At 44.1% G+C, this 27,408-nt stretch overlaps 1 protein-coding gene across 3 annotated transcripts; it reads left to right on the top strand.

The window, feature by feature from the left end:
• The first annotated feature begins 7,070 nt into the window (after positions 1-7,070).
• Positions 7,071-23,655, top strand: SPG21 (SPG21 abhydrolase domain containing, maspardin). 3 transcript variants are annotated; one of them, XM_037155761.2, is made up of 9 exons: positions 7,071-7,324; positions 11,226-11,312; positions 14,099-14,260; positions 15,588-15,668; positions 16,575-16,720; positions 18,808-18,916; positions 19,595-19,702; positions 21,591-21,731; positions 22,945-23,655. In XM_037155761.2, the coding sequence occupies exons 2-9, from the start codon at positions 11,250-11,252 to the stop codon at positions 23,059-23,061; spliced, it is 927 nt and encodes a 308-aa protein (XP_037011656.1). In that variant the 5' UTR covers positions 7,071-7,324; positions 11,226-11,249; the 3' UTR covers positions 23,062-23,655. The 3 variants fall into 3 exon arrangements, with proteins under 3 accessions (XP_037011656.1, XP_037011655.1, XP_053526118.1); XM_037155760.2 differs by having other exon boundaries at positions 7,071-7,296; XM_053670143.1 differs by lacking the exon at positions 21,591-21,731 and having other exon boundaries at positions 7,071-7,296.
• Positions 23,656-27,408: the final 3,753 nt, after the last annotated feature.

Genomic DNA, 27,408 nt, shown 5'->3' on the forward strand with positions numbered 1-27,408 from the left:
TAGTGGGGGTTTCTGCTGAGGACCTAAGGAAGCGCCCATTCAGACACTGCCACAGGGAGTGGGGGAGCCTTTCTGAGGATGAGCTGTCTTATCAGTTCTGATCTCCTACTAGTGGTTAATTGATTTGGACACTGGCCAGCAGCGTCCACAGCATTGTGGGTGAGAATAAGTCTATCAAGACATGATTTGCTTGGGGAGGAAAGGTGGCCAATCTCTTAAAGGAGAAGGACCAGGAATCTGTTCCTCAATGGGCATTTATTGGCTTTAATTTTCATAGGAATACAGGTAAAGCTCATCAATCACTGTCAGGCATAAATGATTAAACAACAGATAACATTTGAAGAATTCTGAGAGCTTATTCTGAGTCAGGGTCAGATAGTTAAAGGGCCATAAAACTTTGAGGAACAAACTCACTTCCTGCTTGGACCCTTATTTAAACTGAGAGTATTAGCAAAGTAGATTTCATAGGATTTTATGCATTCCTTCTTAGGCCTGATCACCCCAGGGAACCCACCTTTTCCAGCACAGGGCTGCACCCACCTCTGGCATGGTTTCAGGCTTAAGTCAGGCAGGGAAATAAGGCAGCCAAAAGATTAGGAAACTTCTTGCAGACAGAATGAGGACTCAGACTATGCCAAAGCCAAGGGGTGAGGGTCCATCACCCCCTTTTTCTATAGCTTCCCAAGACCTTCCCTGAGGGCCCCTTCACAACCATGCGTGTCTTGGGTCATCCCTCTGAGGAATCTTACTGGTCATTGGCTAATCAGCTGGGGCCAAGCAGGGTGAGGTGAAAGGGGGCCGAGGCAGTGCCCCTACAAGGAAGATAAGCTTTGTCTCCTTCCTAAGTGGCTTATGGTCCCAAGGTCCTTTTACTCAGCCTTAGCCACGAGGGATCTGAAACCAGGCAGGGTGGCTCCCAACAGTTAATGGTCTCAGGTTTGCCACCCCACATTCTGGATGGATATTATCTGATGGTTTTGCCAATTACCGTTGCCTTTACCAGACAGAATAGAATCTTTTTTTGTTAGACCACTTCTATCTAGTCCTTGGCCAGACTGAGTCAAGGCCCACCCCAGTCCATTGATTTTACCCGGAAAAATTGGACACCCAGTCCAGTGTTTTACAGAAAACAGCCTAATGCTGAGTAGGGGGCTGTGGGTGATGCAGTGTGAGCTGGAAAGGGAAGTTGGTCATCATGGTGGACATACTTAGGACTGTGTGAAATACCTTTCACATGAAATCTTGAGGCAAGAGTGCGAAGCCATTCTGTAAAGGACAGTTTCTCATCTAAAGAGCCTTGGGCCTATCTTGGGACTGGAGGATAAACACCAGGTTTAGAAATACCATCTTCCAGTGGGCAACCCATTCTTTGAAAAAGTAGAGTGTGCACATCCCAGATAGGCCTTAGGAAACTGTATGACTCACTGGGTTCAAGCTCCTACAGAAACCACAGTCCAGTGTGACTGAGCAGGGTTCCGCTGAATGCAAATCACCTGGGGCACCTGTTTAAAATGTAGATTCCTGGGCCCTGCTCCAGACTGTGAGTCAGAATCTCTAGATATAAACTCTCCATTTTATCACCCTCAATAAATAATTTTTATGCTAGAGTAGTAACCGCTTTAACTAGCCTAAGAGGTAGGCATGAATGCTGGCCCCAAGGTCCAGGGTCCTCTCAAGGAAGGTGGAACACAGTCAGTTCTGTGCTTTGGCTAAAAGGATGGGTTTTCAAGCACATTTCCTCCTTTGCAAGCTGCTTCTATTTTGACTCTTGTCATTGCTGAAAAAACACCAGACTCAAAACAATTCAGGTACTTGTTATTAGTTGGGTGGCCCAGGATAAATTATTAAAATATTTAAACTATGGTTTCTTGGTTTAAGAATATGTAATACCACCCTGGCTGGTGTAGCTCAGTGGATTGAGCGTGGGCCTGCGAACCAAACAACTGCGGTTCAATTCCCAGTCAGGGCACATGCCTGGGTTGCAGGCCAGTTCCCAGCAGGGGATGCACGAGAGGCAACCATACATTGATATTTCTCTCCTTCTCTACTTCCTTTCCCCTCTAAAGATAAATAAATAAAATTAAAATAAAAAAGAATATGCATAATACCTACCTTGAGGAATAGAAACATAGGGACGGAATATGCCCAGGGAACTACCTGGCTTATAGTAGACACTCAATAAACAGTCGACAGTCTTGCCACCACGGTCTAGAAATGCCGTGATTCCTCTGGGGACCTGCAACAACGGTCCTCCTCTGAGCAGCAGCAATGGCTTGCCAAGGTGCATTTAGACCAACAGAAGGGAAAGAATTTCAGAGTGGGAAAGGATCTACAACCTAGTGACTCAAAATTTCATTTTCAAGGCGACAAAGCAGGAGTCCAGCAACAGCTACTGATAATAGTAAGATTAGAAACCTGGAGACTATGGATTTTGTTTAAACGGATTTTACCCTTGATTGGGTTTAGGGAACAAAATAAATGTTCTGAATATTAAAAGGGGCTCTTGAGAGTGGTTGCCAAAAAGGATGTTTATTGTTTTTATACTTTGTATGTAAGGTAGTAAAACCTGTTTTCACCATTTTCCATTATGTTAATCAAATGATTTCAAGGTAAAAATATACTATTTCAAGAGGCAGAATCTTAAATTCAATAAACATGGTGTGAGCCCTGGTCCTGCCACTAAATAAGCCCAAGCTAGTTATCCACTTTCTCTGAAATCTGTTTCTTTATCTATGAAATAAAAATTATACCAACTTTGTCATAGGGAATAGAAATAATATATGTAATGCACTTAGCACAGTGCCCAGAACACAGTAAGTTTTCAATACTATTATTTTTTAAAGATTTTATTTATTTATGTTTAGAGAGAGGGGAAGGAAGGGAGAAAGAGAAACATCAATGTGTGCTCGCCTCTCGCACGCCCCCTACTGGGGGGACATGGCCTGCAACCCAGGCGTGTGCCCTACACTGGGAATCAAACCAGCGACCCTTTGATTCACGGGCAGGCACTCAATCCACTGAGCCACGCCAGCCAAGGCTCAATACTATTATTATTAGCTAACATTTTATGAGTTCTGGCTAAGTTTCTAAGGGCTTAACCTGACCTATCTCATTTAATCTTTTCAACAACCCTCTGAGCCAGGTACTGTTAATGATCCTTGTTCTTCCAGAATGTTAAACAGCTGGTTAAGTGGTAGAGCTGGAGTTCACACTCCAGTAGTCTGACACCAGTCTGTGGTTCTAACCCTGGACTACCCTGCCTCTATTTCAAATGTTTTTAACCTTGATGAGCGAATTTAATGTATTAGACTTTTGTGCTCAGAAATGAAGAAATAGAGCACATTTGGAGTGCTCATTTATGCAAGGACTATGCTAGACTATTTCAAGAACAGTTTACTCATTTCAGTTACTGTTTAGCCACTGTCTTTATTACCTCTGAGAATTCATAAAGTTTTCTAGAACTCTACGGATCTGTTTTGTATTATTTGTAGTGTATTCACGCAGCTCTTATTTTGCAGGGTTACTTATTGCTGTTCTTCAAAGGTAGATTATCACGTTGTTTACAGAAGAAATGAGATGCAAGGTTGACAGGTGGTACCTCTGCTTAGGAACTTTTACTTTAAAAAGAATAATGGCTCTGGCTGGTGTGGCTAAATGGATTGAGTACCAGCCTACAAACCAAAGGGTCTGTGGTTTGATTCCCAGTCAGGGCACATGCCTGGGTTGCAGGGCAGGTCCCTAGTAGGGGGCGCATGAGAGGTATCCACACATTGATGTTTCTCTCCCTTTCTCCCTCCCTTCTCCCCTAAAAATAAATAAATAAGAATCTTTTTTTTTTAAGTTAGCAATGGACAAACATTTATCCATGAAGTTAAAATACTGTCTCCATTAAAGAGGCATTTTTGTGACACTTTTTAAAAGTTTGATAGGAAAGAGAAAGGGTGAGGTATGATTATCAGAAAGAAGCAACCTTGAGGAAAGGCTATTGTAAAAATCCGTAATACGTCTCTCATAAATATATAAAATTCTAAAATCTTAAAATGGGAAAGAGCTTAGAGATCATTTAGTCTAACCTTGGACTCGTTTTATAGTGAAGGAAACCACCCCCACAGAGAGGAAATGTCTTACCTAAGGACAGAACTGAGGTTTAACTCGAAAATGATAATAAATTATTAATGACAACCATATATAGCTTATTTGATAGGACACTTAGATAGCAAGCTGTAGAAGAGTCACATCAGTATCTTCCTTGGGCAGTTCTAGAACCCCCTCTCTGGGTCTGATCCCTGTGCTCCAGTGTGGTGTGTGTTTGCACAGACTGTGTCTGGCAACGAGGACACAATGTTCATTTTCAATCTCTGGTGTCAGCTTAATTTGATACGTGACACTGCAGTCCGTTGTACCCTGAGAAGCTTATTAAGAGGATGGTATTCCAAGAATTGGTATTAGTGTGAAATCTAAGTGTTTTGTGCCCCTTTCATTTTTTCACACACCTACAGTTCTTGGGGGTAAAACAGGGGTAAGTCACTGGTGGGTCGAGAGGGAAGCACCTGGCATGCCCGTATATAAATACCTCAAGGTTTGAGACCTTACAGAGTGTTCAGGGCCCTTTGAGAGAGCCAGAACTGCTCCAGACTGTGCGCCTTGGACTTTCGCTTCAAGTGGGGAGCTACTGAAGCATTTCAAACAGGGTTTAGGGCAGAATTTAAAGCATGAATATAGTTGCTTTTAATTATTTCTATCACACAATAACATATGAATGCATTCTTATATAAATTTAAATACTAAATCTAAAAGCCAAAGTTCTCCTTTGCCACTCTGTACATCTCCATTTTCTCCTTAGAGTACTGTTTGGTGTGTATAACACATATTAGAAATATAGCTAGGATTATTGTTATGTATGTTTTAAAACAAGTATCTGTCCAGAGATCGATTTGAGGGATAGAGTGTGGGTTTAGGCAATTCTGAGAGCCAGCTGGCCATCTGTTTATTTTGGTTGGTGTTCACGAAGTATTTCAAGTGGAATTCTCACACAGGGTGCCCTGGGAACCACCTGGCAGACTCCAACCACGACAGTTGTGAACCGGCACAGCCTTAAACACCAGGTCGGTCTGTACTGTGGCCTACCCTGGACCAAAAGTTTGCTCCCTGCAGTTGTGCAGTCAGAGGGCAGCTGGAATTCGCAAACATTCAATGTCTCTGGTTGGGATCAGGGAATGGACAATGTGCTTGCCATGTGCTGCAGAACAACAGGAGGATCCAAACATGAGCATCGGGTCCTTTTCTCATGAAAACAAAACATTATTTTTAGCTCGATCTTTTACATTTTAATAAAAGCATATATGTAACAAAACATATCTACATAGTGAAGTGGTTTTCCATTATCAAGTCAAGTTAAAAATTATTATTAATAAACTAACAGAATAAGGACTTATAATATATCTGAGCATATATATATATTAAGGCTGTTACTAAAGTGAGGTCTGGGGCATGGGATCTGAGGAATATAGTTTTAGGAATACATATGGATAGATTTATTTATTCTCTCATTAAGCCATTCAATATACATCTAGTACCTATTATAAGCCTGATCATTTGCTAAGCACTGGTTGAGTCACTCTGTTCTCTTTCTTCCCTTTTCCCTGAATAAAGCCCCCAGCCCAGTTGGACAGGTAAGGTAATGGGTGCTCATAATGGGTTTTACATACAGACAGTGATTTGCCAGTTATTCCATTCATTAAACTATTCCAAAGTTTTGAGGAAAAGCTCCAAGGTTTGAAATCTTCTGTGGAGCCCTGGCTGGTGTAGCTCAGTGAATTGAGCGCAGCCTGTGAACCAAATGGTCGCCAGTTCAATTGCCAAGGTCGATTGCCAGTCAGGGCACATGCCTGGGTTGCGGACCAGGTCCCCAGTGGGGGCCACGTGAGAGGCAATGACACATTGATATTTCTCTCTCTCCTTCCCTTTCCTTTTCTCTAAAAATAAATTAATTAAATCTTTTTAAAAATCTTCCATGGAAACATGCCCTATCACCTACGTGGTGTTTATAATAAAAGACTGCTTCCTGCGACTGATTTGAAATTCCAAAAAAGGTGATGTGGGGGAGGGGGCGAATGTTATTACTGTGCTCTTGGGAAATGTTTTTGGGATTTGTCCAAGTTCTACACTGAGACCGAAGGATCCTGAGCAGGAGGGCAGAGGTCATAACCAAGGATGCAATTTACTAGGATTCTCCCCTGACCTTAATCCCATAAACAGTTGCGGAGGGTAAGAGCAAAATCGAAAGGCATTTAAACGGGGCACAAGCTTTCCCTAAAGCAGATGAGGGAGAAGCACTTTCAACAGGGCCTTGAGGTAGAATCACTAAAAACTTCAAACACGAAGACTTGAATGTTACTCAATCTTATCATATATTGATTCAGCAAATATTTTACTCAAGAAGTCCTGACATCTGCAACATCCTGCTTAAGAAAAATGATTTTAAATATATCAATATTCTCTACTCCTTTAAGGTAAGTGATGCAGGAGCTGGAGGCTCCGTGGGAGCTGTTCCCAGAAAGCTCCGGGAAAGTTCCCAGATCGTCAGCACAAGTCTGGAAAGGGGCGTGGGCGCGTTACAGTGGAGGACCGGGGATGGAGTCTGTGGCTGTCCCAAAGGAGAAAAACTTGCCAAGAAAAGAGAGGATGCAAAACTGCTCACCCAAGCCTGGAATTCAAAGGGGTCTCCCACACAGTTTTACACCGCGGAGAGGGAACCTGCTTCCTCCAGAGGATGCGAACTGAAGGCACAGGCAGGTCCCACAGGAGCTCGAGGACCTCCTCCTTCCATTCCCATAACCTCTCCCTCGGCGCCTACATTAGATAGGTGACCCAGACCTAACACAGGGGCAACTCAGACCACCTCTACCCCCGGATCCCCCCTCCAGAGCCTAGGCGGACCTCGGCTTAGTCTACTGCGAGAAGAAGGAGGAGCTCTAGGATTCTGGCCGGTCCGTCGCCATGGTGACCACGGGAGCCCCGCCGCCCCGCCCCTTCCTCACGACGTGACCCCACCTCCTTCAAACCCGGAAGCGAGAGAGTTGCGCCTGATGCGCGGACGTTTCAGGAGGAGGGAGCGGGGCGGCCCAGGTTCGCTCGGCCGCGCGCCCCGCCCCTCCGGGGCCCGCTGTCCCGTGCGCCCCTACTGCTTGCTGCGCCTTCGGGTTCCGAGCGCTCTGACCTCCGGTCCCCACGCGGTCCCAGCCACCTCCCCGGCTCGCCCCCGCCCTGGAGGAAAGAGCCGCCTTGGGAAGGAGGGTAAGGGACGTGGGGGCGGCCACGGCAGGTGAGGGGTGGGCGAGGCCCCGGGAAACGGGGTGTGGTGTGTGACGTGTAGGGGGTTGCGACTGCCTCAGTGGTTGTGACTTTGTGAGTGGTCCGATCCATGTGACCGTGCATGTGATCACATGTCCCTCTGTGTGCGTGTGTGTATGTTTGTGTATGTGTGTGTATGAGAGAGAGACAGACTGAGCTCAAGTCTGAGTTCTTGGGGGTGGTTGGTGTGCCTGTGACCCTGCCCTTGTGCGGCTGACGCCGGCGTAACCCGGAGAGGATCGGGGTCCGTGTGGGGATCGCCTGGGGTGAGGGTAGGGGGCGCTTGACCAGGGCAAGCTCCTGTAATCCCATCCTGGGGCTACACTGCTGCAGCCCAGGAACATGTCTTCCAGTAAACTTTTAAGAACTCTGAGCAGAGGCCAGTTGTTTTGGAGTTTGTGCCTCAGCCTGAAAGTGACAAATGACTTTGTCACCGCTGAGTAGGGCCAGGTGTGAGACTTGTGAATGGGGGTTGAGAAAAGTAGCAGGGCTAGAGTGTCTCTTTTCCTCTTCTCATTTCCAGGAGTTAGGAGTTCTGCATTTATGCTGCTTCTCCACCTTACAATACTGCAGCTCCTGTTAGCACAAAGATTCAAGAGACTGAGGAGTAACTTAATAGCTGTGTGCAAATTCCAAAAGCTTTTATACCAAGACAGCACACAGGATGAGGTGTCACAGAAGAAATGTCAAGTAGGCAGTTTTTCCTCCCATGAGGTTTAGAAGATAATGGAGAAAAAAAGTTCATGGAAAAAAAAGAGGGCTAAATCTTCCTCTGAAGAGATCTAAAAAAAGATAGCTGTTTGCTAGTGTGCTAAGGTATGGAGACTTACTTTTAAAAGCCAGTTGCATCGCCTGGGGACTCTCAGGTTTGATTTTTTTTATTGTGGAATTAATAATCACACATTGTCCATATGTAGATCAACTACAGATTGAGATAAAGGATCAGAAAACCTCTGACAAGTTAAGCTAGTTATGTGACAAATTCCTAAAGCTGATTTAATTGACTGTAAACTGGCAGGTTCTGTTGAAACTCTGAGATGTAAGTGCTGGTAATTCTTAGTGAACACTCAAAACTGGCAGTTTCATTTTTGGGCAGCTCTTGGGCCAGGGAGGACCAAGTGTCCAGAGCTCTCCAGGAGGAGGGGCTTCCTTGGGCAAGAGGAAGGTTAATCTCTATGGCCCTTTCCCGACCAGCATGAACAGGTGCTTTTGTTTTGGGGAAGAATTGAATTGTGAGAGATCAAATCAGTGTTGAGCTCATGGCCCACATTCTTTCCTTTTTAATACCAACCAGTTTGGTCACAATCTCAGTTAACCTTTTTTGCCATACACAGAATGTTACTCCTGTGACTTGGAAAAGTATTCCCCTTAAGTTGGTGAGAGAGGGCTGGGAGAACAAACTTCCTTTTCATACTGCTCACAGCTGCTTTCCCTTTGCAGCAGTGAGCTTTTTTTTTTTTCCACTTAGACGTCAGTTGGTCATTTGCAGCATTTGGTATCTGTCTTACCTTTCATGTGCTGCCAAACCAGCACAAGTGTTAAAATCACTTGCCACTACAAAAATTTAGTCACAGTTGAGTGGAATCTCTCCAGCAAGATTTGTTATAAAATGTTATGATACTGGGGTGGTTGTGAATAACATTGAGGACTGTGGTAAGGAACGTCTTTCTATTGATTGCTTTGGGGAGAAGTGGATGGCAGTGTGTGTACTTGTGTTTAGTAGTTTGGTTAGTACATTGCAGTTGATTCCAGACTGTAATTTGTTTTATATGCCACATTTGGTAAATCTAGAGGGAAGCTTTCTGGTTTTAATTACCTATGGTGTTATACAAACCTATTGAGATTTTCTTTTTGCTAAACATGTCTTTGATATTCTCTTCTGTAAAATCGTAATTGTGTATAGTAATGCAATAGTAAAAAAAATGTTTCCACTGGGAAGTATTTAGATGATACAGAAATATTTCAAATCTATCCAGGTTGAAAATATTACAGAATTAACTATATGTGCTAGTTGCTTTCAATTAAAAGTAATAACCAGCTCAGGGAAAGGCTGTAGCTCAAATGGCTAAGATTTTTTTAACATGTTAATATTTAAGAGAAATGGGATATGCAAAGAATGGTTTTCTTTATTTCAATGTGAATAACTATCTGTGCACACTGATTTTCAGGGTAAGACTGGCTAATCATTTTCTTGGTACTTTAGAGCAACTTATGAATGTAACAAATTTTTCTAAAAGTTCCATCCTAGCCTTGAGAAAAGAGACCATTATTACAACACTGAGATTGTAAATCAAGTTCAATATTGTGTGTCTACATTTACCATTTCCTTGGGGCTCGGGTCAGTAACCTGCCCCCGCAGTGTTGGAACTGACAGCCAAGGCCACTGAGGGCCCCATATGCCTGAGGCAGCAGATGTGAAGGCTGAGAAGGAAGAGCTCCATTGAGTTTAGAACCCCCTGCCTTTGGTTGGTCCAGAGGAGCTTCTCTAAAATGTCAGCCTAGAAGTTAGGTCCTAGGGCTTCAAACGCATCCCAGCCCTGCTAGGAAGTCCAGACTTGCCCTGGGGTAGAGGGCAGGGTACATTGCAAGTATTTGAATCCTTTGAAACCAATGGGTGGAAGTTCCTCATTTGGCAATAAGAGCCTGCAACAGGGAGCTATAATTTCAGGTTCCTATTATGACATAACACAGATAGATACCTGAGCAGTGAGAACAGCCTTTGACTTGAAAATGCTCAGCCAGTTTAAAACCCATAGTTGCCCAGGTTAGAAGGGACTCTAGGATTGCCTAGTTCAGTATCCTTAAGACATAGTCACTCATTTAGTCAATAGATAATGTCTGCTGTGTGCCAAGCACTATTCTAGGCTTTGGACATAAGAGCAAAACAGTCATAGATGAGAAAATAAGCCCAAAGAGGGTCTGTGACTGTTCCAAGGTCACATGTTTTTCCTAAAGTCACGTTTTGTTTGGTTGCTTGTTCTAGTGCATTCAAGCCTACCCTGGTATATTGTCATAGATCTTTCAGAGGATGTTATATCATTTTTTTTTAAGATTTTTAAAATTTATTTTCAGAGAGGGGAAGGGAGGGAGAAAGAGAGGAAGAGAAACATCAATGTGTGGTTGCCTCTTGCGCACCCCCTCCTGGGAACCTGGCCAGCAGTCCAGGCATGTGCCCTGACTGGGGAATTGAGCTGGTGACCCTTTGGTTCGCAGGCCTGCACTCAGTCTACTGAGACACACCATTCAGGGCAGATATTATGTCATTTTTAATCACACCAATATGAACAGCAATTTTCCTAGATTTTTGTATTAAGAACTACATGAGAATTTCTGATGTTATGTTCCACTGGAGTTAAATTTATGGCATTTGGTGAATTGATCAGGAAGCAGGCTTACATTAACTCCTTTCTCCAGTGTGGGCTGTTCCCTGTAATTCTGTCAGACAGGAACAGCTTTACTGAAACGGACTAATAAGGCATTAAGGCATTGTCAAGGGTAGGTGATGGTGCTGCAGTTCGGAGTCATTTAACCAGGACAGGCAACCTGCTGTCAGAAGAGCATCTAGTCCTAGCTCCGCAATAGTCATGGGATCTCTGGTACGTCATTTACATTTTGTAGATCAGATTCTTCTTCTGAAGGAACTGAGGAGGTTTGAATAATTATCTGTCAGGGCTCCCTCCTGCTCTACAATTATATCACATTTCACTCAGTTTTCTGTAGTTTAAGTATATACCAGCAGTGGAAAAATAACTAATTTTCTCGGTTTTACCCTTTAAAGTATGTATTGTTGGTGTAGCTAGACCAGACTCTACATGTAGGTCTGATGTAAACATGAGTTTTTGACATGAAACATCACATGCTTTTCATTTCAGGGTTAACCTCCACTTCAGCCAATCATGGGAGAGATTAAAGTCTCTCCTGATTATAACTGGTTTAGAAGTACAGTTCCCCTTAAAAAGGTAGGTATACTTTTACTACACCTTTTTTTTGCAAAATCTTATGTTGTTTTTGTGTGTGAGGTAGATGTTATGTCTTAGTCATGTTCGGGGGGAAAGGTTATTTGCCAAGTATCATGACTTTGAGTTGTGGAACATAAAGGTCACCCCATCTGTCAAGTACAGTCAGCTTTTGAGACTTATCAAAAGTAAAAGTGAATATAACTATACTCATTATTTTATAATTACTTTTACATATTCAAGCAAGCAAAATATGTGTGTTCTTCAGTATAGCTTAGTGAAAAGCTCACAGTGACAGCAACTATACAGAAAGGGCAATGAGATGCTATTATAAAGCACTTTTCTGTACCTCGGCTTTAAGATTTATAGTGGGTTACGTTAGAGGTCCTCTGTCAGCAGTGGTATACTCGCACTGCCATGGTCATCTTCTGGGAAGTTTCTTTCCATGGGATGTCCAAAAACACCAAACACTTATTTTGAAATTTTGCTATTGACTCTGAATCCCAAATTAATTCTAAGTGATTGGGGTTCATACTAGACAAAGGCTGTTGAAGTCACAGAGGAAAATCTTTGCTGATCCCCTTGCCTAAGTATCAGAGTACAAGGATCTGAAGATCATTTATGTCTCTGTAATGTTGTCAGGGTAGACAGCTGTGAAGTGTTAGTTACATTTGAATTAATAACAAAATTACTCTCCATGTAGAAATTTGAGGTACAATTCTCCAAGTATAGACAGACTACCTTCTGTATACCTGGCACTATTGTAGGAAGTCCCTAGTATCTCATTTAATTCTCTCAACATAGTCGGTAGTGGTATACCCATTTTACAGATGAGAAAACTGAGGTTCACAGTGGATTAGCTTGTTATAAAGGTCACACAGCCTGGTAGGGTCTGGATCAAACTCAAATTAATTTGGCTTCAAAGCCGAAAGTACTTCGCTGCTTACTGAAGGGAGCCCTTCCTTTCTTTTTGCTACCAGGGAAACTCCTTACAGCCCAGCGAAGAGAAGACTTGGCCTCTGGGGCCCCTCAGCTTTGTCCTTTCCCTTCCAGTTAACCCGTATGAGCTCCTCTTGATGGGCTCACCCGTCAAGCTGATCGCCAGAACCAAAACAACCCAAACTTACCTGAGTAGTCTCAGAAGCAGTTACAGGAGGTTGTTTTATTGATATGATTTTCTGCAGTTGTCACGTCAGTTTGTTCCACCAAAGTCATGATAAATTAACTGATAAATTTTGTGGTTCTAGACTTTAAATTATTAAACAGATATTGTGTCTTCCAAAGGATTTCTGACAAAATTACTATTCACAGAACTCTGAGAAAGTTGCAATGATAAATAACCTTTAAGTATTTGAAATTTTACTGTTGACTCTGAATCCCAAATTCTAAATGATTTAGAATATACCGTGTCAATTATATCTCAATAAAACTAGGGGGTGGGGGAAGAAAAAGAGAATATGCTATTTTTGTTACTTTTCTTGCAAACTGGATAATTGAAATGCTTTTCTGGAAAATTTTGGAGATCTTTTCTCATGTGAACTTTGTTACTGCAAAGCTGAGATTTACTGTGTGCGCTGACAGAGGCCACTGAGAGATTTTAGCACAAGAACAGGAAAAAGACATGAAAAGCAAAAATATGAGTGAAAGATACAAAGGGTAAAAATATAAGCGTGAGATACTACTGTGACCACCTGTGACCTTTGGACTTTGGGAAGTCCAAAACGGAAGGGTTAGGGCCCTCTGGACTTTGCCTCACCCAGTTTTCTGCTTCTGGTAACATCAGTGACCATGGTTAGTGCACTGCCACCCAGAGTGACACCGTGGGGGTCAGGGCACTGCCAGCTAGGAGATCTCAGAAAATAGAACGTGGAGGCCTTGAACTTCTGGATAAATATTGATTGTATTGGCAAAAGTTCAAGCCATTAATGTACTTTTCCAAATACCACCAAAAGTCAAAGAAAACAGAACTTAAACCATCACGCAATGGATAATACTAATAGCTAGCACTTATTGAACACCGAGCATCTGCCAAACTCTGTGGAGCATTTGAGTAGTTTCAGCTCATTATTGCTCATTGTCCTTCCCCTGTTGGGTCCAGAACCTTTCAATCAGGAAGGTTTCTGATGACCTTGCTCCTTTCCACCCACTTCCCCTGCTCAAAATAAATAAATAAATAAAAGAGGCAGTTTTCCTGTACCCACTCCCTGCCTCCCACTAAATGGTTTGAAACATTCTCCTGGACAGTGATACCCACACCCTCCTGGTCCCTCCTCTCTAGCAGAAATCCCCCCTTTGGAAGCTCTGTCCAGATCAGGTTCCTGAAGCATCTCCTGAGTGGTACTGTCTCTACCCAGTTTCTCCCTAAGGCCTGAAGTCTTGCCTCCCCTGTGCACACACTGACCCTGCTGATCCCACTCGGTTTGCTGGGCCAGCCCTGGAGGATGACCCTGCAAACCGCCCTCCCCCCTCGCACATGGATGGGGAAGAAATAAGATGCCATGTACTGAGTTTACTGTCTAATGGTAAACCAAAGAGATTTCATGTAATCATGGATGGAAAGGAAGATTAAAAACTGGAGGAAGAAGCAGCTCTGTGGAATGCGTCCTTAGCACCAAAGAAGGAGAAAGAGACCAAAGCAGTTTATTTTACATACTAGTCTGGTATGACCCCCAGGTTACCTTGTAACAAACAAGGCAGTGTTAAAATTGTCAGCGAAATCACAGTGTGAAGTTAACCATACAAAAACCAAATCCGCAAGACTTTCCATTTTTCTGTAACTTCCCCTCCAGATTATCGTGGATGATGATGACAGCAAGGTGTGGTCGCTCTATGACGCAGGTCCCAGGAATATCAGGTGTCCTCTCATCTTTCTCCCCCCAGTCAGCGGGACTGCAGATGTGTTCTTCCGGCAGATTTTGGCTTTGACCGGATGGGGTTACCGGGTGATAGCGGTAGGTGTTACTGATTCAGCATTCCAGTTCGGGTCTTTGTGTTTCTTTTGTGCTTCTGTTTCTGATTGACTGTAGTGCAGGGCACGTTTTTTTTGATTGAGGTAAGATATTGTGTCCCTTTTTGAAAACGGGAAGTGAAGTCTTCTGAGGGAAGGTGGTACAGTAGAGACTACAGCAACGCCGAGGGGACACGCCTCTGTTGGGAACCTTCTCCACCCCCAGCTTTTCTGTGTGTTCTCTCCCGTAACTCTGGTCAGTAGGAAGCACTGTCCTTTTTCAGCCAGGAGGACACTGAGGTCTGGGCCATTTTTGTGCTCACCACAGGTCGCACAGCCAGTGGGTGGTTCAGGGAGCGCCCAGCTCAGTCCTTGGACTCTACTCCCACTCCCTCTGTCACACCGGGAGGTGAGCGTGGAATACGAGACAGCAGAGATCCGCTAACGTCCAGGTGGCTAAAAGCTCCCCTTCAACCTCTGACTGTTGAAGTGAGGTTCACTAATGAGTTCATAGCCTTAGCATTTGATTAAGAACTTTTTGGTTTCTAGTTGTTATTTTACCACTGAGTCTGGTCTAAATCTCGTTTCTCATTGGTCATTCTTGAGTCGCCTTGCTTGGGAGGATGGTGTGGGTGGGGAAGGCCCCGTAGCTGGTGACCGGTGTTTTTGGCACGCCTGCACCATGAAACGACAGTGGCAGTTGGGCCCCAAACTTCCGAAGCAGAGGTTCCTCTGCTGTGGAGCTGGCAGTTGTCTCTGGGACCCTGAATATTAACATGTACGTGGTACTTCCTGTGGGACAACCCCTGCTATTATGTATTTTATTTCCTACTTAATGGAAAGGAAATGTGGGCCAGATCTCTTCTCTGGGAAGGTAACCAAAAATTCTACTAAGAGCACCACCAGCTGGGGCCACACAAAGCAAATCCAGTTCCTCTTCCTCCTGACAATGCTTTTCTTTCTCAAGAAAACTAGTTATTATCAGCAGACACCGCCTGCTGCCTTCCTCCCAGGTCTTGTCTTCTCTGCTTAAATTTTTCCAGTCTTGAACCATCTCTGGTAGGGCTGTTTGCATCCCTGCAGCATAATCTCTCTTGTTTTAGGTTCTCAGCAGTCCCTCCTGTAGACGCGCTGTGTGAGAGCAGGGTGGGGACCGCCTTGTCCCAGTGCCCTCGGCCTCACATGTGACCATACCTTTCCTGAAATCAGACGCCATGTGCAGAGTCGCTGAGAAGTGCTGTTAGGAGAGGCCTGCAGTTTCCAGATGTATATGAGTTACAGTTTGTCTTTAGAGCTTTTAAAATAAAATTTAAAATTTGTTATTATTTCAGTTGCAATATCCAGTTTATTGGGACCATCTTGAATTCTGCGACGGATTCAGGAAACTTCTAGACCACTTACAGCTGGATAAAGTGAGTACCAGGACACTACTTACGTGCATGCCGAATGCAGCATTTACCTTGCACAGCCTGCTGCTCCCTTTCTCTTATTTTTTAACAACAGCTCGTTGAAGATGAAAGTCGCATACCATACCATTTACCCTTTTTCAAGTGTGTAATTCAACGGTTAGTACATTCACAGAGATGCGCAGTCAGCACCAGAGTCGGTTTGAGAACTTTTTTCCCACTCCAGAAAGAAACCCCACACTCAGCAGTCAGTCCTCCCCCTCCCCCCAGCAACCCACTGCACTTTCTGTCTCTGTGTGTTTTCCTGTTCTGCATATTTTATATAAATGGAATCATTCTATCTGGTCTTTTCTGACCGGCTTCTTTAGCCTAGCATAAAGTTTCTGAGTTCCATCCATGTGTCAGTACTTCATTCCTTTTTATTGCCAAATAATATCCCATGGTATGGACATAGCACCTTTTGTTTATCCATTCGTCCACTGGCGCACATTTGGATTGCTTCCAGAATATTTGGCTGTTATAAATATCGCCACTGCGGACGTCCCTGCACGGTTTTGGTGTGGACGTGCGTTCTCCATTTTCTTGAGCATAGAGTGGGATTACTGAATCGTAGTTTTCTTAAACAGAAACTGCTAAGTGGTTTCATTTTTTTTCATGCAATCTGTGAACAGTGTCTTTTAACTCGTAGAATTTGTACACACAGTTGTATTGTTTTCTTGAGAGATGTATAAACTGCATCTAAATATAGTATGTCCTAAAATTCTAACAGCTGCAGGTATTTTAGTCTATTGGCTGGTCGTGACATTCTATTCTGTGGTTGGTGACAGTTAAAAACAACTTTTCGAAAAAAATACACTTATGTTCAGGATTGGTCGTTGTTATGGGATCCTCTTTGTGTTTGTTTACAACCAGGTTCATCTTTTTGGGGCTTCTTTGGGAGGCTTTTTGGCCCAGAAATTTGCCGAATATACACACAAGTCTCCCAGAGTCCATTCCCTCATCCTCTGCAACTCCTTCAGCGACACCTCCATCTTTAATCAGACGTGGACTGCAAACAGGTGAGAATGTGAACATTCGGCCAAAAGTCTTACTCTGTGCTCAGTGGAAGTCTGAAAAGGTTAGCTTTTGTGTTTGTCTGTTTGTCTGTTTGTCTGTTTGCTGTACCAGGGCAGGAGGGAGGGCGGTCATATCTACTTCTGTCTTCTGACACTGTCCTGGCTTTTAAAATTAGAAATAGTCACCTTTGCACGAGAAGAGAATTGAATGAACCCAGAAGTCAGCGATGTCATTTACTCTGAATTATCGGGTAGCTCTGTTTACTAGGCATCCACATGCCCTCGCCGCTTCTCTTTGGCACACACACAGCTTTCTCGTGTCCTGCTTGTTCCACTCGTGTTGGGCAAACAGTTCTGTGTATTGACCACTGCAGTTCTTTAGGCATTGGCTTCTCCCCAATTTTTTTATCATGTTCTACTGTAAGTCTTTGTACAGATTACCTTTTTCCTTCCCTCTCTGGGTTATTTTCTTGAGATATGCCCTCCAAAATGGAGGAACTAGAGCATTTAGTCTGTCAGCAGGAATTCTGCCGGCCCTGATACTTACTGTCCGGCTGCTTTTCAGAAAGGTGGGGACGAGGACTGCTTCGTGGGGCAGTGGGGCGTGTCTGCTTCCTCCGAGCCACCCTTTCGTTGATTTTGTCATTTTAATCAGTCTGATAGGTATCTAATGATGCCTTACAGCTGACTTACGTGCATTTCTCTCATTGCTAGCAAGGCTAGGCTCTACCCTAGGAAAAAGCTCAGTGACCAGACATACCTGTCTGATCAGGTTGGTTTTCACGTAATGTTACAGGTAAATGATATTTTCGTGATTTTCACATTTACTTAAGATTGTACTTCTATTTTTTAACACTTTTCCTGATGTCATCTCAGTAGTTTACTCAGCATTCACGCAACGATTTCTTGTATATGTCAGCTACAAGTACATTATATTCAGGCGATGTACTAAAGCTCTTTGATTATTTTTGATGATTTTTTTTTAAAGAAAGATTCTATTTATTTATTTTTAGAGAAAGGAAGGAAAAGAGAGAGGGAAAGACACATCAATGTGTGGTTGCCTCTCACACGCCCCCTGCTGGATATCTGGCCCACAACCCAGGCTTGTGCCCTAGACAGGTGACCCTTTGGTTCACAGGCTGGCACTCAACCCACTGAGCCACACCAGCCAAGGCTATTTTTGATGATTTTTAATGTTTCAGTGGTTAGAAGCCTAGACTGATCTCATTTCGTGTTCTTGCAGATCAGCTACTTTTTATCAAATACCTGAGCACTTACTGCATGCCATACACTAAGGCCAAAGGGGCAACATAGCCAACAGGGTCCACCCCTCACAGAGCACACCTAGGCATTGTCCTTTTTAGGAGATGGGAGAGCTGTGGGGGCAGGTGGGGAACTCCGGTAAGTGAAAGGCAGCCAACTGTTCTTGTGAGGGAGGCTCCGCTGCCCACAGGCCATTCTACTGAGCGTGTGCATCAGGAGGGGGTCTGCACCTTTTATAGTCTTCTCAGTACAGGCTTAGAGAAATTAGTGCTTAGCCCACACAATGGCTCCTCGAATTTGTAATTAATGGAATAAACATCAACCAAAAATCAAATAATAGAAATCCATAAAGATGAAATCTTATCTTGGGTTAGCCCAGTTGAATCTAATAGCAAACTTTGGGAGGTACAGTAACTCTTTCATTTTGCTATTTTGAAATATCAGTCAATCCAAAGGTGATATAAACACGAAGGCCAATATCTTAAGTTTTCAGTCTTCTAAAGGAAATAGCTTAGCACTGGAAACAAGGCCAGTTGGAGGGGGAGGAAGTCTTGGAACCATCAGAATGTCTACCTTAGTAAAGGTATTTTGAAATATCACTTACAATTATTCAGATCCTCAAAAGTTTAATCATATTAAGCCATAACTCAGGGAGCCCTGGAAAGTTTATATAAAAACAAGGTGCTGAGCCCTTTGAAAGGAGGGACTAGGTCTTTTTTATCTTCGGATCCCAAGTGCCTACCTAATACAGTGCTGCAGGGTTGAATGAACATTTGCTACTTACGGGTAGTCTTGGCAGTTTAAATGATGAGGTCTTTGTTTTACAGCTTTTGGCTGATGCCATCATTTATGCTCAAAAAAATAGTGCTTGGAAACTTTTCCTCTGGCCCAGTGGACCCTGTGATGGCTGATGCCATTGATTTCATGGTGGACAGGGTAAGGATCATAGCGTTGGGGGCGGGGGAGGGGGAAATTTTGTACTGGGAGCTGTCCTGTTTCTTTGGTTCCTGAAGGTAATCTGTCTCATGTAGTATGTATTGGAGGTGCTCGTTAACCAGACTCGAGTATTAACTTTAGTAAATCCAAAAGATATTTCTGCTGGTAATTCATCAGAATCATTGTGGGGAGCTTTTCAAAGTACAGACTCCAAGGCCTCACACCAGACGATTGGACTGAAATTCCTGGGCATGGGATTCCTGTGTTTTTATTCCACTCCTCCCACCCACCCCCAGTTTCTCTGGGTGAATTGGATGTAACAGGTCTCTAGACTCAAATTTAAAACTACTGGGCTAGATGATTTTTCTGAGGTTTTAGCCAGCTCTAGGGTCTCCTAAATGTTTATCTGTCATCTTGGAGCTGTGGGAACAGCCCATGGCATGTAGCTGAAGAAGCAGTTCCAGCCGAAGACTGTGCAAGACAGGTTCCCAGGAGAGGAAAGCACCACCGCCTGAGAGGCCTTGCTGATGTCTCTCAAGTACATCGTTTCCTTGTCGGTGACCTTTCCGGCCCCACCACACGTGATACCACTTTTATGAGCAGATATTGTCTGTGGACTTAATGTAAATGTGGAAAGCAAAGTTAATTTAAAAGCTTTACCTGTGTTTCTTTCTGTAGCTGGAAAGTTTGGGTCAGAGTGAACTGGCTTCAAGACTTACCCTGAATTGTCAAAATTCTTATGTGGAACCTCATAAAATTCGGGACATCCCTGTGACCATCATGGATGTAAGCTTCCTTTTAAGTCGTGTAGATGCTCTGTCTTTTCAAAAGTGCATGTCAAGATCCTCCTCATGATTATTGTATAATTTTTCAATGTTCTTCTTCAAATGCAGCCTTGAGTTTTTTTTTTAACTTCCCAGCCTTCTTAATTGCAAAACAATCTGTTTATTGCTTGTTCTGTATTTTTCCCAGCAGGAATAACACCATTGAAATCAGAATAAATTTAAAACAAACATGGTAGTTCTTACCCACTATGGTATATTTCTGTTATTCTTAGCAGCAGCTCAGCTATCACACATCTGGGCAGCAAAGAGAAGGTACCTCAGGAGGGCAGAGAATCAAGGATTCCATAAGTCTAATTAGTACAAAAACTTCTTACATCTTTGAGTTGTGGTAAATATGCACACAAAAGTTCACAATTGTTTACCATTTTTGAGTGTGCTGTTCAGTGACTTTAAGTACATTGACAGTGTTGAGCAACCATCACCATTATCTGCTGCCAGAACTTTTCATCACCCCGACCTGCAACTCTGTGCCCATTACACAGCACTCCCCATTGCCCCGCCTCCCAGCCCCTGTAGCCATGTGGCAGCATGTGTCAGAATGTCATCCTATTGTAAGGCTGAGTCACATCTCATCATATGTCTAGACCACACTTTATTCATCCATTCATCTGTCGATGGGTTGCTCCCGCCTTTTGGCTATTGTGAATAATGCTGCTCTGAACGTGGGCGCGCAAACATCTGTTTGAGTCCTTTTAATTCTCCTGGGTCTACACCTAGAAGTGGGGCTGCTGAAATCGTATAGTGATTCTGTGCTCACCTTCTTGAGAAACCATATCGTCTTCCATGGTGACTGGCATTCCACACCCCCACCAGCAGCGTGCACTGTTCCATATCCTCGCCGATACTGGTTCTTTTCTGCCATTTTGACAACGGCCATCCTGGTGGATGTGAAGCGGTATTTCACTGTGCTTTTTTGGCTTGTATTTTTTTAATATCATAGAACTATTATGCCTCAAAACCCTATTTATCCCTAAATGCAAATAATTGGGTATTTTTAAAAGTTCATTTTTGTCAGGAAATTACTCATTATGAGCATGTAAACAGTAACTTTTTATCATTTTACACTATAATGTCTGCATTCAACGCTTACCATGACATGGAGCAGGCGTTTTGGGACTCTCAGTGAGATCTTTGCTCCTCACAGCGCATTTGATCTGCTTGCTCATCTTTTAAAACTGTGCCCACCGCTTGGATATATGCCCACCACTTGGGTGTATGGTCATATATAAGCATTAGCAAGTTGAGATGCATTTTTTATTGCTTTTAAATTACTTTTTGAAAAAAATTTTGCATATGTATATGAACATCAATTTGTATGGGCATTAAAAAATATCTGAAATCATATGCCCCAAACTGCTAGCTGTGGCTCTAGACTTTTTCTTATACTCTAAATTGTCTTAGAATTTTTTTTTTACTGAGCATATTCTACTTATGTAGCTGTGTTTAATAATAAAATTAAAATGTCCTTTTGGGTCAGGCCATCACTCAGTCCACCGAGCCACACCAGCCAGGACTAATTGGCATTTTCAGCAATGTTTGTTCACTGTTAATATTGTATTAATTTAATTAGCTATGTTTGAGGAAAAAGAAAATTCGTAGGAGAATTTTCCCCTCATAAATGCAAGAAACATTTGGCAGCAAAATCTGTAGTTAGCGTCATACGTTGGAATTAGAGTCATCAGGGGTCAGCAGGAAGAGGTGCTCCAGACTGCATAGGGACTCCATGAGTGGCTCCTCATGAGAAAGCAATGCTGAGGGTCATCCTTTCCATAATGTGAAAAGAACATACCAAAATACCAGTAGGTTTCAACCTTGTCTTTCTTAAAAAGGTGTTTGACCAGAGTGCACTTTCCACTGAGGCTAAAGAAGAAATGTACAAACTATATCCCAATGCCCGGAGGGCTCACCTTAAAACAGGAGGCAATTTCCCATACTTATGCAGAAGTGCGGAGGTGAATCTTTACGTACAGGTGAGTCCCAGCTTGGAACCCAGAGCACTTTGAACCCAAAAGTCTTTGATTTGAAACATAAATCTTTTTTTTGATAGTGGAGTAGAACTACAGAATTCTCTGTAGGATTGAGGCATCGATTCAATACAGTTGGCTTACGTTAATTTATTGGAGTAGGTACATTAGAGATACCCGTGTTGCTCTGTTCACCATCCCTTTTCTAAGAACTGCAGGCCCTCCTGCCTCTACACACTGAAGCAGCCATTTGATAGGATTCGACCTTAACCCCTGACACAATGAGTTCAGTCAGAGCAGGACACCAGACAGAAATGGGGTCAATCTGAGTTCCATGAAGTGACTTCTTGATCTATTTTTAATGCATTCACAACCCCACAAAAAATAAAAAATACCACCTCTTCATCCTCTCCCTAAATGGACGTTAGAATGTCAGTGAGACTGAGGTGGGGGAGGGATTGGAAGCAAGGGAGGGAGGTGGGTTTGGCCGGGGTCGGGGGGAAGTAAATGCAGACCACTGTAATTGAAGAGCAAGAAAATAATTTAAAAATATATATCATACATAGACACAGACAACAGTGTTGTGATAGCCAGAGAAAAAGGGGCTTGGGGGTAGGGAGGGGTGGGCAAAAGCGGGGGAAGGGGTGAAATAGAGATGCAGAGAGACTGCTCAGGGGAGTGGGCGCAACATGCAGTGTGCAGGTGATGTTTTGTTGAGTTGTACACTTGAGACCTCTGTAAATTCAATAAAAAATAAAATTTATAAAAGCATATCAGTGAGAAATCATTACTTTGGCAGAAAGTATCAAGAGTCTTAAAAAAAAAACTCACATCCAGCCCTGGCTGGTGTAGCTCAGTGGATTAAGCGCGGGCCTGTGAACCAGAGGATCGCAGTTTGATTCCCAGTCAGGGCACATGCCTGGGTTGCAGGCCAGGGGGTGGGAAGGACCTGCTGTGCAGCTGCAGGGTGGGGTGGGGGTGAAGCCCTAGTGGAGTGGCACGCACCACTTAAGATGTTTATGAAGTTTGCCAGAACTTGGAGAGACTGACTACATATTAAATAAGGAACAAAAATCCCAGATTGCGGTTTTCTAAAAAATACTTCGACTTTTCTGTGTTCTCCAATTTTTCTTTAATTAGTATGGATTACTGTAATTTTAGGAGTACAAGGCATTTATAGAGTGGTGACATTTAAGGTAATGATTCTGCTTTTCTACAGATACATTTGCTGCAATTCCATGGAACCAAATACGCGGCCATCGACCCATCGATGATCAGTGCCGAGGAGCTCGAGGTGCAGAAAGGCAGCCTCGGCATCGGTCAGGAGGAGCAGTAGCTGGGGCCTCCGCTGGTGCCGGCGAGGGCCCCGCGCCCTCGCGCAGAGTCAGTGATGTCAGTGCGCACCAGTTGGCCCCTCTGCTCAGTTTGTCAGGCTCACCTGTTACCACTGTTTGGAAGTAGGACTGATTGTCATCTCCATGACAGGCGGCAGCTCTTCCAAGCCAGTGTAACTGTTCCCTCTTCCGTTTTTTTAGCTTTTGAATTTGAAGAGGTACTTTTAAAGAGTCCCGTTTTAATAATTGTGAAAATTTTGCTACCAAAAGTCTTCACCATTGTGTTCTTATGTGAATGTTAATTTCTGATGTTTGAGATTTTGTGGGGTTTTTTCTTCGTCTTTTTCCCTTTCCTTTCCTTCTTATTATGTTATTTGTTGTAAATACCATACATCCAGATTGTGTATCAGAAGGACATTGGTTGTTTTGATGCTTTCTTGGTTATGACTGTCACCAGAGTGCCAAGGCTGCTTGCTATCACACCATTTGCTCTCCTGAAAATCAACTACTTCTGACTTCCAGTTATGCAAATTGTTTTGAGTTTCAGCTCTTGTCTTTCTAGCATTACAGTAATTTGGAATAAAAATTCAATTTCAGTGAGTGGCTTTTGTGATTACTGTAGCAGGCCAACCAGGCTGCACAGGCATAGGACTTGCTGAGAGCAGGCCACGGTGTTTGCCCACTTGGTGTGACTGGGTAAATTACTTAATCTCTCTGAAGCAGGGTCCCCCACCCTGGGACTGCCAGACCGGTCTGTGGCCTGTTTAGGGACTGGGCCACAAGCCAAGCTCACCAGAGCTCCGCCTCCTGTCTCCCTGCCACCCCCACCCCCCACCACACACACACAAATCCCCTTCCCTTACATGGAAAAACCGGTCCCTGGTGCCAAAAAGCTTGGGGACCGGACTGCTGCTCTAAGTGTGGTTTGCTCATTTATTGAGCTGCTACTACGTGCCAGGTGATTTTCATATTTTTTTCTCTTTAGTGGAAAATTTCAGCCATGCATAAAGTAGACAAAATAATATCATGAACCATGTCCCAATCACCAGCTCCAAGAATGATCAACTCGGGGGCACTGTTGTGTTATCTCCCCCACCCACCGTCACCTCCACACCTGCCCGTGTCACTGAGCTACTTAAAGCAGTTTCCGATACCATGTGATTTCACTTACAAGTATTTTTATACACCCCTTCAAGAAACAAAATAATTATAATGCCATTACCATGCTTAAAAACTCACCAGCAACTCCTTATGTCATTAGAAAATGTTCTCATTCACGACTATCTCATAAATGTCCTTTTGTGATTGACTTGTCCTCATCAGTTTCCATGCAAAGTTCACACTTTTTATTTGATTGAAATGTCTCTTAAATCTCTTTTAAATTATGAATTCCTCTGCCTTCTATTTTTTGCCATTTATTTGTTGAAACAGTCTAGGCTTATTTGCCCTACAGAATTCACCACAGTCTGGATTTGGCTGAGTGCAGCCTCGCGGTGTTCTTCACCAGTTCCCCCGTCCCTGGTGTTTCCCATAAACTCCTTGATCAGCTTCCAGCTCACTGTTTTGGGCAGGAATGTGCCACAGGTGGACTTGGATGCTTCCTGTCAGGAACTTCAGGAGGCACATCATGTCTGTTTGTGTCTAAGTTCTTCAGATTTCTCAGTGGCTTCAGGCATCAGCCTGATCCAGTCATTGGACAATTCCCCTGGTGATGTAGCTGCCATTGCCGATCACTGCACGGAAACATCCCTTCCTTAGGGTTACAGGACTCTGATGATACTCTTGTTTTTATCATGCCTGCATTTAGTAACTGGAGTTTGCTGATTAAGCAAAAAACTCAGGTTTCCCTCATTAACTATTCAGTTTCGCTGAGGACAATTTAGGCAAAAAAATCAGCATGTATGCTTCTTTCCCTTCAAGTTTTCAGAATATGGAGTACTTTTTAAGGTTTCATCCCCACCACAATCCAGAGTAAGCTGATTTTACAGGTGAGGAGACAGGTGAAGAGAAAGCTCAGTCCTGCAGTGAGGACTGGAGCTGGCGTGCCAAGCTGGGTCTTAATTAAGCCAGTGATTGTTCAAAAAAGGCCCAAGTGTCTTCTCTGACTGCCTTGTGACTTGACAGCTGTGGGAACTATGGAAGCAGTTGGTAAACCATGAAGGCAGGGCTTGCCATTTCTATCTGTTGGCACCGGGTCTTCTGAGAGGCTGCCGCAATTTCACCCCGTGTGTCTTGACTTCCCAACAAAACGGGAACTCCTGTGGGCAGGGCCACTCTGCGTTTGATCAGCAGCCCCTCCCTTCACCCGGTACAGCAATGGACCAGGACCGCCCTCCACTTTCTTTTCCTGTTCTCCCTTTGTGAGTCATGTCCCCTACCAGCTTTAACTGTTCCTGGCTCTACAGCCTGACCACTGCCATTTCCGGCCCTGGCAGACTTTGAGTGCCGACTCTGAGTACCTATTCAGGTCTATTATTAGGTCAGCCTTAACATGCACCCCAGACTCTACTGGCAAAAGCCACGCTCGTCCCCACTGCTCAAACCTGCCCTTTCTCTCCCAAACCCCATCATCTCAGTTCCCAGCATCACTGGTTCCTCAGATTTCCCAGCTAGAACTCAGCCACTTTGGACTACCATCTACACCCCCCAGCATGCATGGACTGAAGCAGCTGCTGAGATGAAACTCGGGATGCAAGACGTTTATTGAGGATCAAAGGGAGGAAAGTTGCGAAAGGAAGATGGATTGGGCATTTGTGACAGAGGCCCAACCAGGCACAGGCTGACAGAGAGCGTGGAGCTCCAGGGCTCATAGTGCCCACTGGAATAGTCTCACGGAGGGCTGAAGGCCCACCCTCTGCCCCTCCAGGCCCCTCAGCCCTCCTGCCCCTCCAGCTCATCTCTCCTCCTCTGTCATTGCTGATGGTGTTCCAGCCACACCATTTCCCAGATACAGCTCCACGCCTCAACGCCATTGCACTTTTTGCTTGCAATGTGCTTGCCCACTTCTGTCTTCTCTGTGAGCCTCTCACCTTCCTCCCCCTTACCTTCTCCAAGGCAGAATAAATTCCATAGTTCTCTGCATATTCCCATCATAGCACCAACTGCATTATACTCCATTATTGGTGTCCCAGCCCCTATGCCGCCCAGACCACCAGCTTCCATGGGCAGGACCTGTGGGCGACTCAGCAGTGCTCCCCGGCTCCCAGCAGACTGCCTGGCACGGAGCCGGTTAGTATTGACTGCTGATCGAGAGTCGTAACAGCTGTGGTTACACAGAACCAATCCACAACAGCTTGTCGGGTTTGAAATTTTGCCCTAGATCTCCCAAACAAAAGAAACCAGTATTGAATTTGAGAGCTATTTCAACATTATTTTATTTAAGAACTTGTTATTTTTGTCTCGAAAAATACAAAATTCATCGTGCAAAATTCATCCAGATAAATGTCCTAAGTCCCATATGGTACAAAATACCTTTCCCAACTGGAAGATGGAAGAACAGCGTTTCCTACGTCGACACGGCGCGTGCACAGGAGTGGGTTCCACAGGGCCCAGAGGCCATGTGTTATGCGGGGTTTGGGGGGCATTCTGAGGCCAACGGTGAACTGTAGGCCTCAGGCAAGACACATCTCTCAGACCATAAGTTACTGCCTGTAAAATGGGCTTGTTTCAAAGCCTCTCTTTTCAAAAGTTTTAGTTTGTGTGTGTTTTATTAATAGACTTTATTTTTTTTAAGAGCTAAAACAATAGCAGATAATACAGAGTTCCCGTATACCCCTCGCCGGGGTACAGTTTCCCCTGTGTTAACTTGCATTCGTGTTAGTACATGTTCGCAGGCTTATCTGTAGGATAAATTCCCAGACCGGATTGCTGGGTCAGGGGGTAGGTGTGTCTGTAATTTTGTAAGTAATGAACACCACGTTGCCTTGTAGAGGATTGCACCCTTGTGAACGCCCACAGCCACGCCTGACAGCTGAAACCCCTTTGAGCTCTAACAGTTTTTGTTCTTCCTGCTTCCCAGGACTCAGGCCCAATGCGTAACTTTGTGGGGAGTTTTTGCTAGAAGTGGGCTCCCCTGCCAGCCACAGCCAGCTGCACCACATGCAAGTGAGCTCGAGTTAGAGAGAGCTTGTAGGCAGGACTTCCAGGTTTCCAGCGCAGACACCCTCTATGTGCTGTGAAACCGTACAGCTTCCAAAGCCACATTTCCCTGGAACCACACGCTCAGATTGGTGTGGCTGACCTGCACAGGACCTGTGCTTGCCTGTCACCTAAAGTGAACCGCCAGACCAGCCTGTGCCATCCCATATGGCTGACACTTGCACGGGTGCCTATTTAAATTTTAAATAATT

The sequence above is a fragment of the Artibeus jamaicensis genome, unplaced genomic scaffold (assembly GCF_021234435.1).
Source record: "Artibeus jamaicensis isolate MK-2021 breed Jamaican fruit bat unplaced genomic scaffold, CSHL_Jam_final contig_548, whole genome shotgun sequence".
In the NCBI taxonomy this organism is placed as follows: domain Eukaryota; kingdom Metazoa; phylum Chordata; class Mammalia; order Chiroptera; family Phyllostomidae; genus Artibeus; species Artibeus jamaicensis.

Bases quoted from the DNA above. Each gene is read 5' to 3' on its own strand.
- SPG21 (XM_037155761.2), top strand. From the start codon at position 11,250: ATGGGAGAGATTAAAGTCTCTCCTGATTATAACTGGTTTAGAAGTACA. The intron at 18,917-19,594 runs GTAAGGATCATA...TTCTTTCTGTAG, and splicing joins TTGATTTCATGGTGGACAGG to CTGGAAAGTTTGGGTCAGAG. The intron at 19,703-21,590 runs GTAAGCTTCCTT...TTTCTTAAAAAG, and splicing joins TCCCTGTGACCATCATGGAT to GTGTTTGACCAGAGTGCACT.